The sequence below is a fragment of the Mchenga conophoros genome, linkage group LG5 (genome assembly GCF_057382185.1).
Source record: "Mchenga conophoros isolate Kocher_MC1m ecotype Shallow Benthic linkage group LG5, M_conophoros_male_GT1.1, whole genome shotgun sequence".
Classification (NCBI taxonomy): Eukaryota; Metazoa; Chordata; class Actinopteri; order Cichliformes; family Cichlidae; genus Mchenga; species Mchenga conophoros.
This window is the reverse complement of record NC_140530.1, coordinates 21,777,884-21,792,947: the sequence shown is the minus strand read 5'-3', so window position 1 is coordinate 21,792,947 and position 15,064 is coordinate 21,777,884. Positions and strand designations below refer to the sequence as shown.

The 15,064-nt window shown below is 39.0% G+C and overlaps 1 protein-coding gene across 1 annotated transcript in view; it reads right to left on the bottom strand.

Moving 5' to 3' along the window:
• Positions 1 to 3,300: 3,300 nt before the first annotated feature.
• LOC146574498 (voltage-dependent calcium channel subunit alpha-2/delta-2-like) overlaps positions 3,301 to 15,064 on the bottom strand; it is a 42,910-nt gene continuing 31,146 nt past the window's right edge. The window contains exons 18-38 of the mRNA XM_085274204.1: positions 14,975 to 15,049; positions 14,717 to 14,788; positions 14,377 to 14,448; positions 13,320 to 13,381; positions 13,091 to 13,167; positions 12,947 to 13,007; positions 12,775 to 12,872; positions 12,598 to 12,688; positions 12,449 to 12,511; positions 12,258 to 12,361; positions 11,675 to 11,773; positions 11,469 to 11,560; positions 11,339 to 11,386; positions 10,601 to 10,672; positions 9,511 to 9,663; positions 9,369 to 9,421; positions 9,115 to 9,170; positions 8,781 to 8,904; positions 8,565 to 8,674; positions 8,381 to 8,463; positions 3,301 to 7,863 (exon numbers count right to left, since the gene is read on the bottom strand). Coding sequence (XP_085130330.1) covers positions 7,750 to 7,863; positions 8,381 to 8,463; positions 8,565 to 8,674; positions 8,781 to 8,904; positions 9,115 to 9,170; positions 9,369 to 9,421; positions 9,511 to 9,663; positions 10,601 to 10,672; positions 11,339 to 11,386; positions 11,469 to 11,560; positions 11,675 to 11,773; positions 12,258 to 12,361; positions 12,449 to 12,511; positions 12,598 to 12,688; positions 12,775 to 12,872; positions 12,947 to 13,007; positions 13,091 to 13,167; positions 13,320 to 13,381; positions 14,377 to 14,448; positions 14,717 to 14,788; positions 14,975 to 15,049 — 1,779 coding nt within the window. The 3' untranslated portion in view covers positions 3,301 to 7,749. The remainder of the gene's footprint in view (positions 7,864 to 8,380; positions 8,464 to 8,564; positions 8,675 to 8,780; positions 8,905 to 9,114; positions 9,171 to 9,368; positions 9,422 to 9,510; positions 9,664 to 10,600; positions 10,673 to 11,338; positions 11,387 to 11,468; positions 11,561 to 11,674; positions 11,774 to 12,257; positions 12,362 to 12,448; positions 12,512 to 12,597; positions 12,689 to 12,774; positions 12,873 to 12,946; positions 13,008 to 13,090; positions 13,168 to 13,319; positions 13,382 to 14,376; positions 14,449 to 14,716; positions 14,789 to 14,974; positions 15,050 to 15,064) is intronic.

Genomic DNA, 15,064 nt, shown 5'->3' with positions numbered 1-15,064 from the left:
TCTGAGTGTCTTCATAGTTTTTATTGGATATATTATATTATATTATATTATATTATATTATATTATATTATATTATATTATATTATATTATATTATATTATATTATATTATATTATATTTGGTGCCTTGTTTTTTGAGACTGGAATCTAGTCAGTAAAAGTAAGGAAAAAAATGCATAAGGTCAGGCATCGCACAAGAGAGGTCAAGAAGAGAGTCCAGGCAGGATGGAGCGGGTGGAGATGAGTGTGACGGGTGATTAGTGACAGAAGGGTAACAAGTGGTTTAGAGAGAGTTAGAGAGGTAAGGCTGAGATGGTTTGGGTTTGCAGAGGATCTATTAGATGGGGGATGTTGAATATAAGGGAAGAGGAAAAGAACAGAGGAAATTCATGGATGTAATGAAGGACACCACGCGGATGGTTGGTGTGACAGAGGAGGATGCTAGTGATAGCGTGAGATGGAGATGATCTGCTCTCGTTATCTCTGTATTACACATATTTACTTTTTTTTTATTCCACAAGTGTAAACCCACAAGTTGTGGTTGAAGGAGCAGCAAAGCATCAGATAGCTTTTTAACTTTGTATATCATGTCATGTCTAAACTTCTTCAGACATTTTATGCGAAAAGTAACGAAACACATCACCACTGTCTGCATCGTACCTGCACAGCCTTCCTCTCATTGAGCATGCTGCTAATGCTGATGTATTTCTCCTGCACAGCAGTGAAAAATATTATTCTAAAATGTCAGCAGACACATGCTGAGTTCAACTGTACAGTGTCTTTAGATATGAACCTTTTAAGATGGGGTGTGGTGCGTTGCTGTTTTTTCTAACACCAAATTATTTAGTCAAGTCCTCTGGGGCAAGGCATGTGTTTCCTCTTCAGGGACCATTGTCATTAATATATCCTGACAGCTGCCTCCTCCCCTCCTCTCAGTGCACCTGTTTGTTCCTGAATATATGGCACCATGTGAGATTCTTTACATGCCTACTTATTGTTAGAGGTCTTATTTAACTACACACAGGGAACAGTCTGGTATTGTATGAGTCTTAGCTCCCTACACTTTGTTTTTTATGTCTCTTTTTCATTCTTATTGCTTAAATATCAACTGACACAGCCAAGCACGGTGTGTTACTGTAACATTTTTCTCCAAATAACTTTAAAATCTTTCAAATCAAGCTTGAACTTTGCTCCAAAATCACTGTATCAATATTAGTATAGGTATTGAAGTCACCAAGATATCGCCACACCAACCACTGAACGGCTCTCTGTCAGTGTGCCACACAAATTTCAGTCATTATCCCATCAAAATCACAGTATTTCTGACCACAAATAAAACCCTTTAAAAACAACCAGCCACACAATATTTCATTGAGAGGATACATGCCTTCAACACCTAAAAACCTAAAAAAAAAAAGAAAAAAGAAAAGAAATACACACTCATCTGGTACTAAAACAGTTTCCAGTTCCCATCTTTCGTTAACTGTAATTAGAAGCGGTTTTACCCGGATTAGGTCCACTTCTGCAGCAAACCTACATCAGTCCCCGTCTCCCACGAACGCCTCGTCTGTTCTGTGTCTCCTAAGTTCAACTTATGTCCAACAAACTCATGAGCTCTGCTGGATAAATCCAACATGATGTTTTAAATTGACAATAATTCAAACTCCTTTGCCAAACACTGATCCACTGACATCATATCTAATTCGGATGGTGTATTTCTCCTTAAGCCACATAACAAGGCACAATGCCAGGTGGATGGAAGGTATCACTTTTCCAAACAAGACTAGTAAGAGTTGCTGGGTAGGACGGCTGATTTACTGAATCATAGAAGCATCAACAACCTCTATCCGGAGGTTTTAGTGTCAGCGACAGATCTCAGCCTACTGTTTGATATCCTCTCTAAATGAAGTTAGAAAAAATCACCATGATTAGTTTCCAAGCAGCTTAACTCTTGGATTACTTTTCTGGTTCTCATCAGTCCCCTCAAAATTATTGATGCGATCCTAAACAGCTGACAGAACTTTTTCTGCATCAGATAACAGAGGAACCGCTCAGTGGCTCAACTGAAGTTATTATACAGCAGCATCACCACGGTCTAAAAAGAGTACACAGTGCCTGAATCCACAGAAGACCGTGAAAAAGAAAATAGAAAATCAGTACACCAATTTCAATTCAAGGTTGTTTTTTGTTGTTGTTTTTTGGATGTCATAAAAAAAATCATCTGTTGCTTACTAGAGTCTAAAATGATTTAAATACAACCTTGGATGAATAACACACAACATATTATACTATGTGAATATTAACAAATCTAAGCCAAAATACAAATTTAAAGTCTTGCTGCTTCTGTAAGAATCAAGAGGGTAAGCAGCAGTAATTGTAATAAAAAGAAAATAACCATCTAGACCAGCTGTTGTGTTAACACAATAGGAGAAAAGCAGTGATCTTAAAGGAGCAGCTGTTGCTGTCTATCAGTCCAGAAAGGCTTATAAGCCCAAGTCCATCACTCTACAGTGAGCTGTGCAGAAATGAACCTCAGTGTACTTAAACATAGAGGAGTGGAAAGAGGAATGGGGCAAAAGTCCTGCACAATGATGTGAGAGACTGATTAAAAAGTCATAAAGAAAATCGTGACTTCAGGTTTCTGCTACTGAACTGGGTTCAACTTTGATTTTTACACGCTGCTTAATCATTTTTGATTAGCTTTGTTTAAATAATCAGTGACATTGTGTCATTATTTATTTATTATTTATCTGAGGTGTAATTTAATTATTGTACAACCTGGTGAGGACCTTTTAAACCTATGCAAGCGGGTGTATTTTGCTTTGTTTGTTCCACTTTTTTCTATTTCTAATTATATCTGTCATTTTGAAATTTGATACCAGCGTCTCTAAAAAGATGAGGTAGGGGCATTAGGGCGCATAACATGGGTAACTTACACATCAATGAAAGGCCCATTGATACCCTGTCATATGTAATACATCTCTATTAGGTGGTGCAGGTATTATAAAATGAAATGTATGAGATGGGACTTCCCTGTCCCATGTTTTTAACTTGTTGCAATCAAAATCATGCTTGCCAATTTCAGCTGTTAATATGTTGTTTTTGCACCAAGATTTAAATAATTTACAAATCACTTTGTTCATTTTAGTAACATTTTGTAACTTTTTGCACATCTCCTTGATAAGGGATTATAAAGAGCTGCAGTGTGTAAATCTTTGCGTTATAATAGTGTGCTGAAGTGTGAGGGTCACCCAACGAAAATAACAAATGAGCGAAGAAAAAGTACCAATCAGAGCTGAAGTGAAAAATATCAATAGCATTTAATCACCAAAGATATAAACATTTAAATATCCATTTTGTAATGTGGCTGACAAAATCTTTACAAAGTTAAGCCTTCGTCTTCTGCTGACTGCTTCACGTTGTCTGTACAAAAATGAGGTGGCGCAGGAGACTGGCACAAAGAGAGAAAACTGTCCCAAGTAAACAACAACGTCGGCAAAATGAAAAGCAAAGTTACAGCAAAAAACATGGACATTCTTCTTGTTTGACAAATTAAAGGACACAGACGTACGGGATATAACGATAACTTTGTCCTATTTCGCTCTTCGTCTTGTAAACTGCACCTTGTGCCCGCGCAACCTCCAAACATATTCACTTCCTTTCTGATCAACGCAAATATCATTCACGATGTTCAAATAAACAAACGAATGAACAAATAAATTTACATTGAAATAAACAAATAACACTTAAACATATTTCATAAACAAAGCCTAATAATAAAGGGGCATCCCCACACATGCCACTGCCTTATTTGTTATGCAGCCGTTAAATGCACGAGTCACTTCCAGTGTTTTTACATCAGTTTTTGCTGAATAAACAAATAAAGTTCAACCAGGCAGTATGCTGCTCATAAATCTTAACTGCTCTGTGCTTTAACTTCCTGCAAAAGGCTTAAACTACAAACGCTAAGTCACTGTAGGCTTCACTGAAGTCAAACTTTCAGCTTCGTTCCTTTACAGGCAGCAAAGAGCTCAGCGACCTCCACTTTACCCAAAATATCCACATTGGGGCACAATCGCACCACCGCCCCCGACAGAGCTGAAGATCCAGATGCAGACAGGAATGTAAAATATCCATCAGACTATGTACAAATTCAAAATATCATGCAAATAAATACCAGTAAATTTAAAACGAAACTACAACACTGACCTCAACAGCAGGAATATATTGTACTGTAGGGTACAAAGAGTTCCACAAAAGTTCTTTCCTCAAAGTACAACAGTGTTGTTTCAAAGACGCAAAATGACCTAAAGGAAATACTGCAGGTCTCAGAGGAACAGCTGTTTCCTGTTTTGGGTCTTCTTTTGAAAGCAGCATTTTTTTTTATTTAATTTTTTTTGAGGTTTTCAACCAATGTTGAGCTTGAATCTGCTTCTCCAGGTCCCCACCATGCTTGGGTACAGCAGAGATGCACAACAGTAGGTATACTGTACATTAACATTCACTCATTTCAGTCAGTCACAACTGAAAAGTTTCCAACAGGCATCAAATATAGAATATAGTGTGGTGCAGATGGGACAAAGTAGAAATCCATGTAAATGGACAGTGTCTGTGCCCGGCTGGACCACAGTATGGAGATCAGATGACACAGGCCAGAAGGGCGGCCCAGTTTGTTGGTGTAGATTTGACAAACGTGTCCATGAGAAGGCAGGAAAGGAGGCCGACTCTTCTGTTGTGCACTTTCACGACTGCGCTCCTTTAAAAATATTTTCCTTTAAAAGTTCTATGGGAGCATATTTTTGTTTTTTTCACATTCCCTGACCAGAAAGTCCTCTCAAAGCTGAACCACGGCAACCCTTGAAATTCAAGTGCGTCTTTCACATGGCCTGCACGGTGAATCTCCGCATCTACGATGCGAATGTTCCTGACATCTAAAATGACGAGTGCAACAAGGCACTGCGGGGTGGAACACCAGGCAGACGAAGAGAGAAAATGCATTTTTACAAATATTATTTTAAAAAAACAAAACACATTTTTAAAAAATACCCCTTAACTCTGCAACCAGATCAAATGATTACAGAAAAAGACGTACAAGAATGAATCACTGCGGAAAAACGGATTTCTTCATTTAATCATGCATGCAGCGAGCGCTCATGAATCACACGTAGCACCAGTTTTAGGCTCCTGTCTTTCACTTTCTTCAAAAGAAATCAAAATATGTTCTTTCTACTGGTGCTACCCGGGGGATGTTAGAGCTTCACTAAGCAGAGTGTGACTGTGCAGTGTTTGACAGCTGAAAGTTGCTTCCTCATTCATCTGCTGAAGGGAGGAGAGGGGGGGGGGGGGTGCTTTTCTATGAAGTTACCTTTGATCTGAGTGTAACAAGAGTACAGATTTTGACATCAAAACTAATTTGAAAGCCAACTATGCAGCAAAACAAACTTGAAATCTCCTGTGCGCACACACTGAGAGTCGACTTAAGAACAACAAATATGTTGATAGATATTAGATTTAATCTGAAGTAGGAAATTTCTCTTTTTTTTATCTAATCTAATGCAAGAAATGATTCCAAACATCTTTAGTGTAATAAACACCTGTCAAAATTACAAAACTGCTACATTTCTTGCTATTGTTGTCAAAAATCTTAGTGCATGATAACACCGAAATGTTCTGCCGCAGTAAGTCATTCAGTGATCAGCGACACGTCAGGGGTATCTCGACAGAAGGTCAGAAAGCGCAGAAGAACATATTCATAACACTGAAAGTTTTTCAGAAGCTACATTCCCCATACAGAAGCATACATAAGTGCATAAATTCAGACTTGACAAACATTGGCAATACAAGAAAAAGGGACAAAGGACTTCCTATCAATCAACTAACTGACGTGTATGTTTAAAAACATGTTGGCAATATGCTGACTTCTGCGAGGCTTGTGCTAATAGACTACGCTGTTAACACTGCACGTTGCACTGCAAGTATCCGATGATCACAGCACTTAAATATTGGAGTCCACAAAGGATGCACTAATAGCTCACAAAGTCAGTTACTGTTTGACAATTTAGTTTGTGTTGTTTCATTTCACATCATCTGACGACATCTTACTTGACTGGAAGCACTTCAAGATCATACCGAGCATCTGTGGAGGCGTTCGGAGAAAAAAAGCAAACCTCAGCTTTAACGATTCAGTCAAACAAGCAAACCACACAGATGCTTCTTTGTTGATGTGTCACGCTGGCTTTTCACATCTCTGTTCTCGTTTAGTTTTGAAAAAAATATCTTATGGGAAAAAATGATATTTTTATCTAAATCCTGTCAGACGTGTGCCTAAATCTAATGACATTAGAGGGCAAGGATACTTGACAGAGAAGTCTTTTGGGGTCCTGTCATGCATGACCCAATTTTTAGTACTAAAACTGGCTCGGCAAAGATCAGAACTGGATCAAAAGACACTGAAGTGAATGTGGGTTGAAGGCCCAGATCTACCGTCGTGTGAAAAACAGTTGTAAGTGCAGCGCCTCCTGATCTGTATGTGCAAAGACATCTGCTGGGACCGAACGAGCAAATACAAACAGGTGCAAGGGATTCATTTCAAGCCAACAACAGCATGGGTGCCACAAATAACATCTGAGCAGCCTACAGGTGGGAGTCTTCAAGTCACCCAGCAGCAGATTCAGCTTTTTCATTAAAATTTTCAAGGCAGTGATTGATCTCCATCTATACGCCATTAAATATCTTAGTTTGCCCTTTATCTGAACCGTTAACAACACTGTGACACTGTATGGTTGAAAAGTCATATACATTTTAATATATTCAGCTGATCAGTAACGTTAAGTACTGAAAGCTCTAAAAACTCTTGGTACTGTCCTTATTTAACTGTTACTCGTCTGTTAAGCCACTCAGAGCTCCTCAGAATAAAAGGTGATGGTGCGTACAGCCTCGTACGTTCAGTGGTAGAAAGTAATAATTACGTATTTTACACTACCTGTAAATACAGTGTTAGGTTTCTTGTACTTTACTAGAATTCAAAATATACCATGCATCTCAAAGGTATCCCATGGATTTTATATACAGATATATATATATACACAGCTCTACACTTGCAAAGGCCGGGAGGACGAAGGCTACGAGCTAGCATAAACTGTACAGTGCTGTAAAAAGGTTTTTCCTCCTTTCCTGAGTCCTTTCTCAAAGATAACCCAAGTAAATACAGATGCACTTTATAAATTATAATTGCATTTATTAAGCAAAAAAAAAGCTATAGAAACCTAGGTGGCCCTATGTGAAAAAGCTAAATCATGAAGTAACTGTGTTTAACCACATCTAGGAAGTTCAGGGAGTAATGTAATAATATGATACACTGTTCTGCTGCCACATTAGATTCTAGACAGTGAAACACAGTCAAACAAACGTGATCAACAATCTTCTACTGCTGGGTGGCTTTGGTCGTCTCCCTGACTTTTTGCCGTGGCTAAGCCTTTATGCAATAAATAAATAAAAATGTAAAGATGCTGTCTCAGTTTAAATAGCATGCACACGCAACGCATTATAATCATATGTTTTGCACTCAAGCCCCGAAACACCAAGAAATGCATTAGCAATAAGGCAAAAGACACTATGAGCTGATCCAGGGGTTTCTTTCAAAGCACTGTTCTCTGTGAGCTGTTTGTAGTTCAGAAAAGAAGAATTTTACAGTTGCTGTTTGATCTACTCTTCAGTAGATCCGAGCCTTAACCTACAGAGATCAAAAATGTCAGAGCGTTTGCATGTGTGAGAGATGAAAGAGAGGCAGAGTGAGCTGAATGAAGAGGAGGACTCCTATGGAGGACTGCAGGGAATGACCTCGTCCACACTCTGACGTGTTTTCCTGCAAAGAGAGTAAAAAGTGAATCCTTTTGTTCTCCACAACTAATGACCCTGGAGTCTTACAGTAAGAAAATGTGTCTTAATCCTGACCATGCAATGGAACAACACCACAGTATGTTTTTCAGGGGTGTCAAACCCTAATATTCAGTTTTACAAAAATAATTTGTTTTAGCCTTAGCCAACGGTTGTGGGAGCATTAGGACTTTAGTTTAGGACATTAGGATAGGATATTAGGACATTAGTTCACTTACTATGCAAAAGCAACTGAATGGAAGAGCCACACATTGTTTTGCTTACTGCTGAATTTTCAACTTTAATCACTATCTAATATACCTCCTTAGTAGCAGGTCTCTGTATTTTTTCAAATAGTTGTCACTGGATAGTAGTTTAATTGGTTATTCTTGATAATTATTGTTTGTGTGACGTTACAAATATTTTTTTTCTCAGAATTTCCTATCACACGCTCAGGACTAAGACACAAAATGATTCCTTTGAATAATAACAGCACAGGCACTTACTAAGGCACTGTAGTCAAAGCAGGAAGTCGGGCCTTTACGATATCGTGTATTGTTCAATACTTCACACGGATTTTCCTCCTGAACTGTTGGTTGTTGGTTATGGCGGTAACAGCAAACATAAAAACATATCTTCTACCTCTACAAAAATGAAAATGTCAGAAGTGTTCGACAGCAGAAAGGATACACTCTGTTCTGACCTGGGTCAGTGTCTCAATCTCACACGACTGGCAGAGCAGTTTCTCGGCGACCACAAAAAGCAGGTTTGTGTTTTCGATCCTCTTTGCATGGAACAGTCTGTAGGAGACAGTGACAAGTATTTAGCCAGCTCCATATGGACAGCACAGGGCTGCGAGCTCATAAACACTGCAAGCTGATTTTGCTGATTCTGTAGAAAACTCACCTGGAGCAGTTTCCACAGTCCTGCAGCATATTGTAGGAGTTTGTGGTGTTTGTGAAGTAGAACTGGCTTTGGATGGTCACACAGCTGCTTTCTTTAGTCTCAAAGCCTTCGATGAGGACATCAGCTAAAGAAACAAAAGCATGTTCAAAATCAGCTTATAACATAATGACATTATTTAGTTGCAGTCGAACACTTACTTAATGATGACGGGAAAATAACAAAGTAAGAATACAGTGAAATTCCTGAAAGTTTACTATTCATCCAATGTGTGTTTCCTTTCTTACTGTGTACCATATAAAACAATAAGGAATACATCAGTTCACATGCATGTCACCTTGATAGAGCCAGCTGTTATAGGCCAGTCCATAAAGAAGCTGCTGAAACACAGACCTGAAAAAGACATTAAAGAAAGAAAACATCGTTCAATAACAGTAAACTCAGAGCTATATATAAACAGCTCAAAATAACCGTGCAGGAGCTGTCGAACACAAAAAATATAAAATCACTTTCATGTACACAGCAAAGACTGTTTTAAAAAGACATAAAGTGAAGTAGATTTCATCTGATTTGCTGCAAATAAAGTCTCACCATGCCATTGTTGATGTCCACCATGCCAAGCTCAAAACATCAGCAATGGACGGCTGGAGAGACAGAGAAAATTAAGAAATGAAGGCAAACGTCTCAGACTGTCTAATCATTCAGAGTTTGACGGCCTGATGTTGTCTCTTACCACAAAAACACCTCTCGGTGCTGCGCCGGTGTGGCTGCTGCTGACCGGCTCACATGCAGACTGGTACTGGAAAGACTGCCGTCGAGTGAAGATCGAATTGTTGTAGAGGGCATACATCAGGGGAGCGTCCACATCGCCAAAGAAAAGACCAATCTGAGATTTTTTTTAAAAAGAAGGACAATAAGACAGTTACAGGGAGCAATAAAAACGTGAGAATAATGGCTCAACACTGAGCTCAAAATTATAGAAGCTTTGCATGATTCACAGATTTAAAAAAAATCCCAAATCACTTTATATTTCATAGTGCCAAAGTTCCTCTTCTTTTTTTGATTGATGAACCCCTCAAATTCATCCATATATGTCTGAGTCTGAAACTGCTACAGGATAAAATATCCAGAGCAACAAAGACTACAGCTAGGCCTCTCCGTACATACTATACTATACACGATGATTACTTTATTTGGTGATACAAGGCATAAAAAGATCCAATGAGTAGGTGTAGGGAAAGAGATAAACTGGTGATGCAAGTAGAAAACGTCTGCTCCAAGAAATACTAAAGGTGATTTAAAATATAAATTGTTATTTTTCTGCGACCATACTATAGGTTTATTTTATATACTGAAAGAAATAGATGATTATTGCACAAATCAAGCAGAGACTTTTCACATCTATAGAGCAAGAGGACTGCAGTTTGATCAGGTGTGTATGCTGTGTCTATGACAAATGCACTGCTGCTCCTCACTAAAGTGGAAAGAAGTCCCTGGAAACCACTGAGCTTCCTGTTTCACAGGAATTAGTTTTACATAGATTTCCTTCATAATTTAAAATCCTGGCAATGATTGGTTTGTTACAGGAAAAGTCCCAGTAGCTCATTGCCCAGACGTTTTATCATCACTTGCAGTATGAGGTCTTTAAAACTTACTCTAAAACTTACGAAAATCCCAAATTTACATTTTCTACCTAAATCCTCATTTTCCACTGGGCTGCATCGGAGTCTTTGGTGTGCCGAGTCTTATGTCTTATGTTTGATACCCCTGCTATGGATGACATGCATCATAAAGGGTAGACACATTACAGCACATAGACATACCTTTTGGAAGTGATCTGCCTGATTGGACATAACCAGGAACCCACCATCATCAATGAGATAGCAGCCGAGTTCCTGCAGAAGACAGTGTGGGTGCAGCAGAACACAGGAAGAAAGACAAAGTTTGATCTTACTAGAGCGAAAACAGACAGTTAAAAATCAATAAAAGATGTAATATGTGTTATTATATTCTGGACAATATTGAAATGTATTAAATAATATGGTAGAAGCATTTGTGATTGCAGTCATTTGCATTTTAAATCATGTGTGAAGGTCTCCTTAAGGCTTGGGGGCTGTGACAAGAACTGTCAAGCATTCAGCTGACAGCAGTTGAAGTTACAGGCTGATTCCCAACAGTTTATAGAGAAAAAAAGAGAAGAAGAAAAAATATTGTAGCTTTAAAAAAAAAAGGTTACATTTATGACAACAACTCATGAGTGAGCGCTTATGAGCTTTAATCACCCTCATAACCATTTACATGCAGCAGTGTGGATTATGTTAATCACGCTGGACACATTTATAAGAATTCCTTTTTTCTGTGAGTTGTCTGAAAGAGAAACAAGCAGCAACAACAGTTTTCTTCTGGGCTACAAACTGTGAATGACGTGAAATAAAAGGCCAGTCTATTAATCACAGTTTCATCAAGTTAATCACCACTGAGGGACCTTAGATTGGTCATTAAACTGATGGCACTGTCCTGCTGCGGCGCAGCGAGAGAGTGAAATAAAGAAAAGTGCTTACATTTGTGTCCATCTCGCAATCCATCTCGCAACTTCTCAGAGGTCCACACTGCTTAACAAAATGAGACCATGTGAGATTTTTGTTTAGGTGAATTTGCTTTTAACAGGTGATTTAGACTCAGAATCTGTACCTTGTGTGACCCCTGCCGGCCGTCTGACATGTTGCTGGCCAGGATTTTGAACTTATCCACCCAAGCTTCCAAGTCCAGCTTCCCACCAACCACTGCAGGACGACATCCACAGGATCAGAGTAAAAGGAGAACGGGACGAGAACAGGAATCACAACAAACCAAAAACCCCAATTTCATATGTATAACAGACCAGATAAAAATCTTACCTGCAGGTCTGAGCAGTTTTCCTGCTAAATTAACCTCCACAGCTGAACTAACCACAATTTCACTCGTCCCATTTTCTGCTGCAATGGGGTCATCCAAAGCTGGTGGAAATACACGGACATGAAAATAAGACAATTGGCTGAAATGAGCCAAGATCTTGGGATTAAGATGTTGCATAAACGTTCTATGAAACACGATCAAAGTATAGGTAAAGGAATCAAGTAATGACACCTGAGAGAGTTTCCATTTGAGTGATTTCCTTAAAAATGTTTTTTAAAACCTAATTCAGTGGCAGGCGGCTCGAAATAAACATCAAAGTTGAAGCAGAGAAGCAACTTATATTAGCTTTGCACAAAGTTAGGGAACTGCGGGAGCCTGTCTCTGCTCAAATGTAACAAAACGTGCTTACCAGCATGTGTAATGCTCACTATTTTAATTATTTAAAATAGTATGAAACATAACAAAATATAAGCTTGAAATATCAGCTGATGCCAAGCTCATGATTACCAGACAAACTATTGTTTTAGTAACGTTTACATCAGCGTCTCCTTTGAGTCAGTGAAGTCTGGCTGCTTAGTTACTCACAGGATCTGAGTGTAGATCTGAACATGTAGCCTTTGTTGTCGAGGCTCCGTCTGTAGAAATTTGAATTGAAGGGTTCAGGGTCCTCATCCCACAACTCGGCAGCTCTACAAAAACACGTGAACACAAGTCATCAAAAGTTTTCAAGTGGAAAGTTGTAGGAGCTTGAATAAGTAATTACTTTTATCACTCACATGTTGGGAAAAACTCGTGTTATTCCTCCGTCTGTGGATGCAAATACAGCTAGGAAGCCATACCTGTAACATTTGTTACTTCTTCAGCTCTAGTTTTGCACTATAGTAGTTTACACAAAAAACAACAACAACAATAGAACCAAACTTACGAATTGAGGTCCTTGTTCTTCCATACACGAGAAGCAAGCTGCCCGATGATCCTAGAATCAAAAATCAGGTTGTGGATCAGGCCATGGTCACCTGCAAAATATTTTAAAAAAATGTGGTGAATATCTTATCGGTGTGTCTACAGCAGTGAGATATTTTCATTCTGTTAACGCACTCACACTCATCAGATTCAGGGGAGAGGTCAAGCATGAGAGACAGAAAGTTCTGCAAGAACTGGGTGTTGTTGTCAGAAAGCTGCAGACGCTTGCAGTATTCCCTGCGGACACGGCAGCATAAATAAGCACCTTCCTTTTACTGAAGAATGAAATCATGACAGATGAAGATAGTCACCTTGGAGCTAGAAACACGTGCCCTGATGATTCAAAGGAGCTGGGCAGCAAAGACTGCATATCTGTAACACGAAAGAAGAGAGAGTGTGAAATGCTTCTGGTTTCCTTGGATGTAAACCTGAACACCCTGCCTCCATGTACTCACACTGGAGCTGCAGCATCACATCGCTCAGATCTGCCTTGATGTAGTACTCATTGTAGGATGGTAATACTAGACCGAGACTGCAGGTGGCAGCATCCCGACAGGATTCCAGTATGAATGGGGGATACAAAAAGATGGTGGGTCTTGGAGTGAATCAATCTGTGCCTGCAGGCCTCACTGGGCCACAGCTGGTTGGTTTTTATTCATGATTCATGACTCTCTATCCGCTCACCTGTAGTCTGTTCCATTGATAGGAGTCCAGGTGTAACCCCTGTAGACCTCATCGATGTAGCGCTGCAGAGGTAAAGAATTTCAATAAACATAAGAGGCAAAGCTAATAAAGTACAGTGATCAAAGTTTAAGCATTTTTAACTTTCAAAAACTGTGTTTGCTATTCGTCAGACTACTGCAGCCCTGCCTGGGTTGTACATTGTAAAATTAATGTTCACGTTTATGTTTCTACACACAGTCCAAGTCCACATAACAAGCTCCTTTAAGAATTTGATTAACTTAGATCACCAGACTGTCAGCAGTTTCTGCAGATAGAGTATGAAATTTGCTCAAATATACCTAATTTTTTATTAAATAAGATTTGGACCTTATATAACCTAAAACTATTTTATTATTTTAAAAACCTGTGAATTAAAGACAATGCAAGACTTCAGCCGCTTATTTCAGCATGCAGGAATGGTAATATGATGTGATTGTATAGGCTAAGCAGCTTATCTTTAACATACAGCGTTTACATAAAGAACAAAAAGGCAAAAAAAAGAGATAAAACATCCCCATGCCCCATACAACACAGAAATATACCCAACTGTCAGATAGAGCCCCCATAACTAATAAATAAATAAATCAAATGCACATACAGATAAACATAAAGGAAACAGCACTGAGACATCAGCAGGCATTTAAGAGAAGCAAGAGCCCAGGTTGGTACAAAAACCTCCTACTGGATAATCAGCCGTAAATAATCAACCTCATAATAGGAACTTATAGACCAAAAACAGTTTTGGTTGCTTGCAAGGATAAAAAAAGAGTCGGACACATTTAAGCTGGATTTTTGCTCTAAATAAAAACACTGTTGTTGGTTACAGTTCTAGGTCTATTTTTTCAAATAAAGTGATTAAAAAAAAAAACTGTGTAAGCAGTTTGTTCATGGACCCACCACACAGCACTGTAAATTTATGAGTATGAGTCATCATGACATGTGTTAAACTCCTCATAACTGCTGCAGTCCAAACTAAAGAGGAAATGCGTGCAGACATTCAGAAAGAGAAGTGACTTGCCTCGTCAATCGACAGTACCAGAGTTTTGATCTGCATTTCACCTGGTCTTCCATCGATCATCTGTCGGCGGATCTACACGATGGAAACACAGAGCAAAGTTTTTTTTTTAAATCGGCCACAGATATGTTCTCATCGACTTTCAATGACCTACACAGACAATTTATCCTGCTGGGCAGATTCTCCTGAGGAGGAAACATGTTGTTCACACAATTACTAAGTTTGAACAACAAAGAATTCAACAACAGAAACGCTACATCCAGATGAACAGGATTACTTTTGGGGATTTACTTACCTGGATGATTGAGCATGCATCAACAAAACAGCTCTACTTGTTCCTCACCTCTTCTTTATTGCTGTCCTCCAACTCTGCGTCCAGGAAGTCCAGCGTCACAGGTTCTGGCAGATTCACAAGCTGAGAGGAGTTGAGAGAGAACGCGATATTAACACATAGCCTTATATTATTAATTATTCATCATCATCATCACTGATGCTTAAAACCCAAACCTAAAACTGCCCCATCCTCCAACTTTCTTCTTCTTAAAGCAGCTCCCCACAGAATAAATAAAGCATTTTACCAAATGAAATAGATTTGAATCACCTTTGGCTGGAGATTAGGATGAAGGAGCAGGTATCCGTTTGGATCGATGGCAAATATGTATCCGTTGGCCCCGAGCTGTGACAACCACAG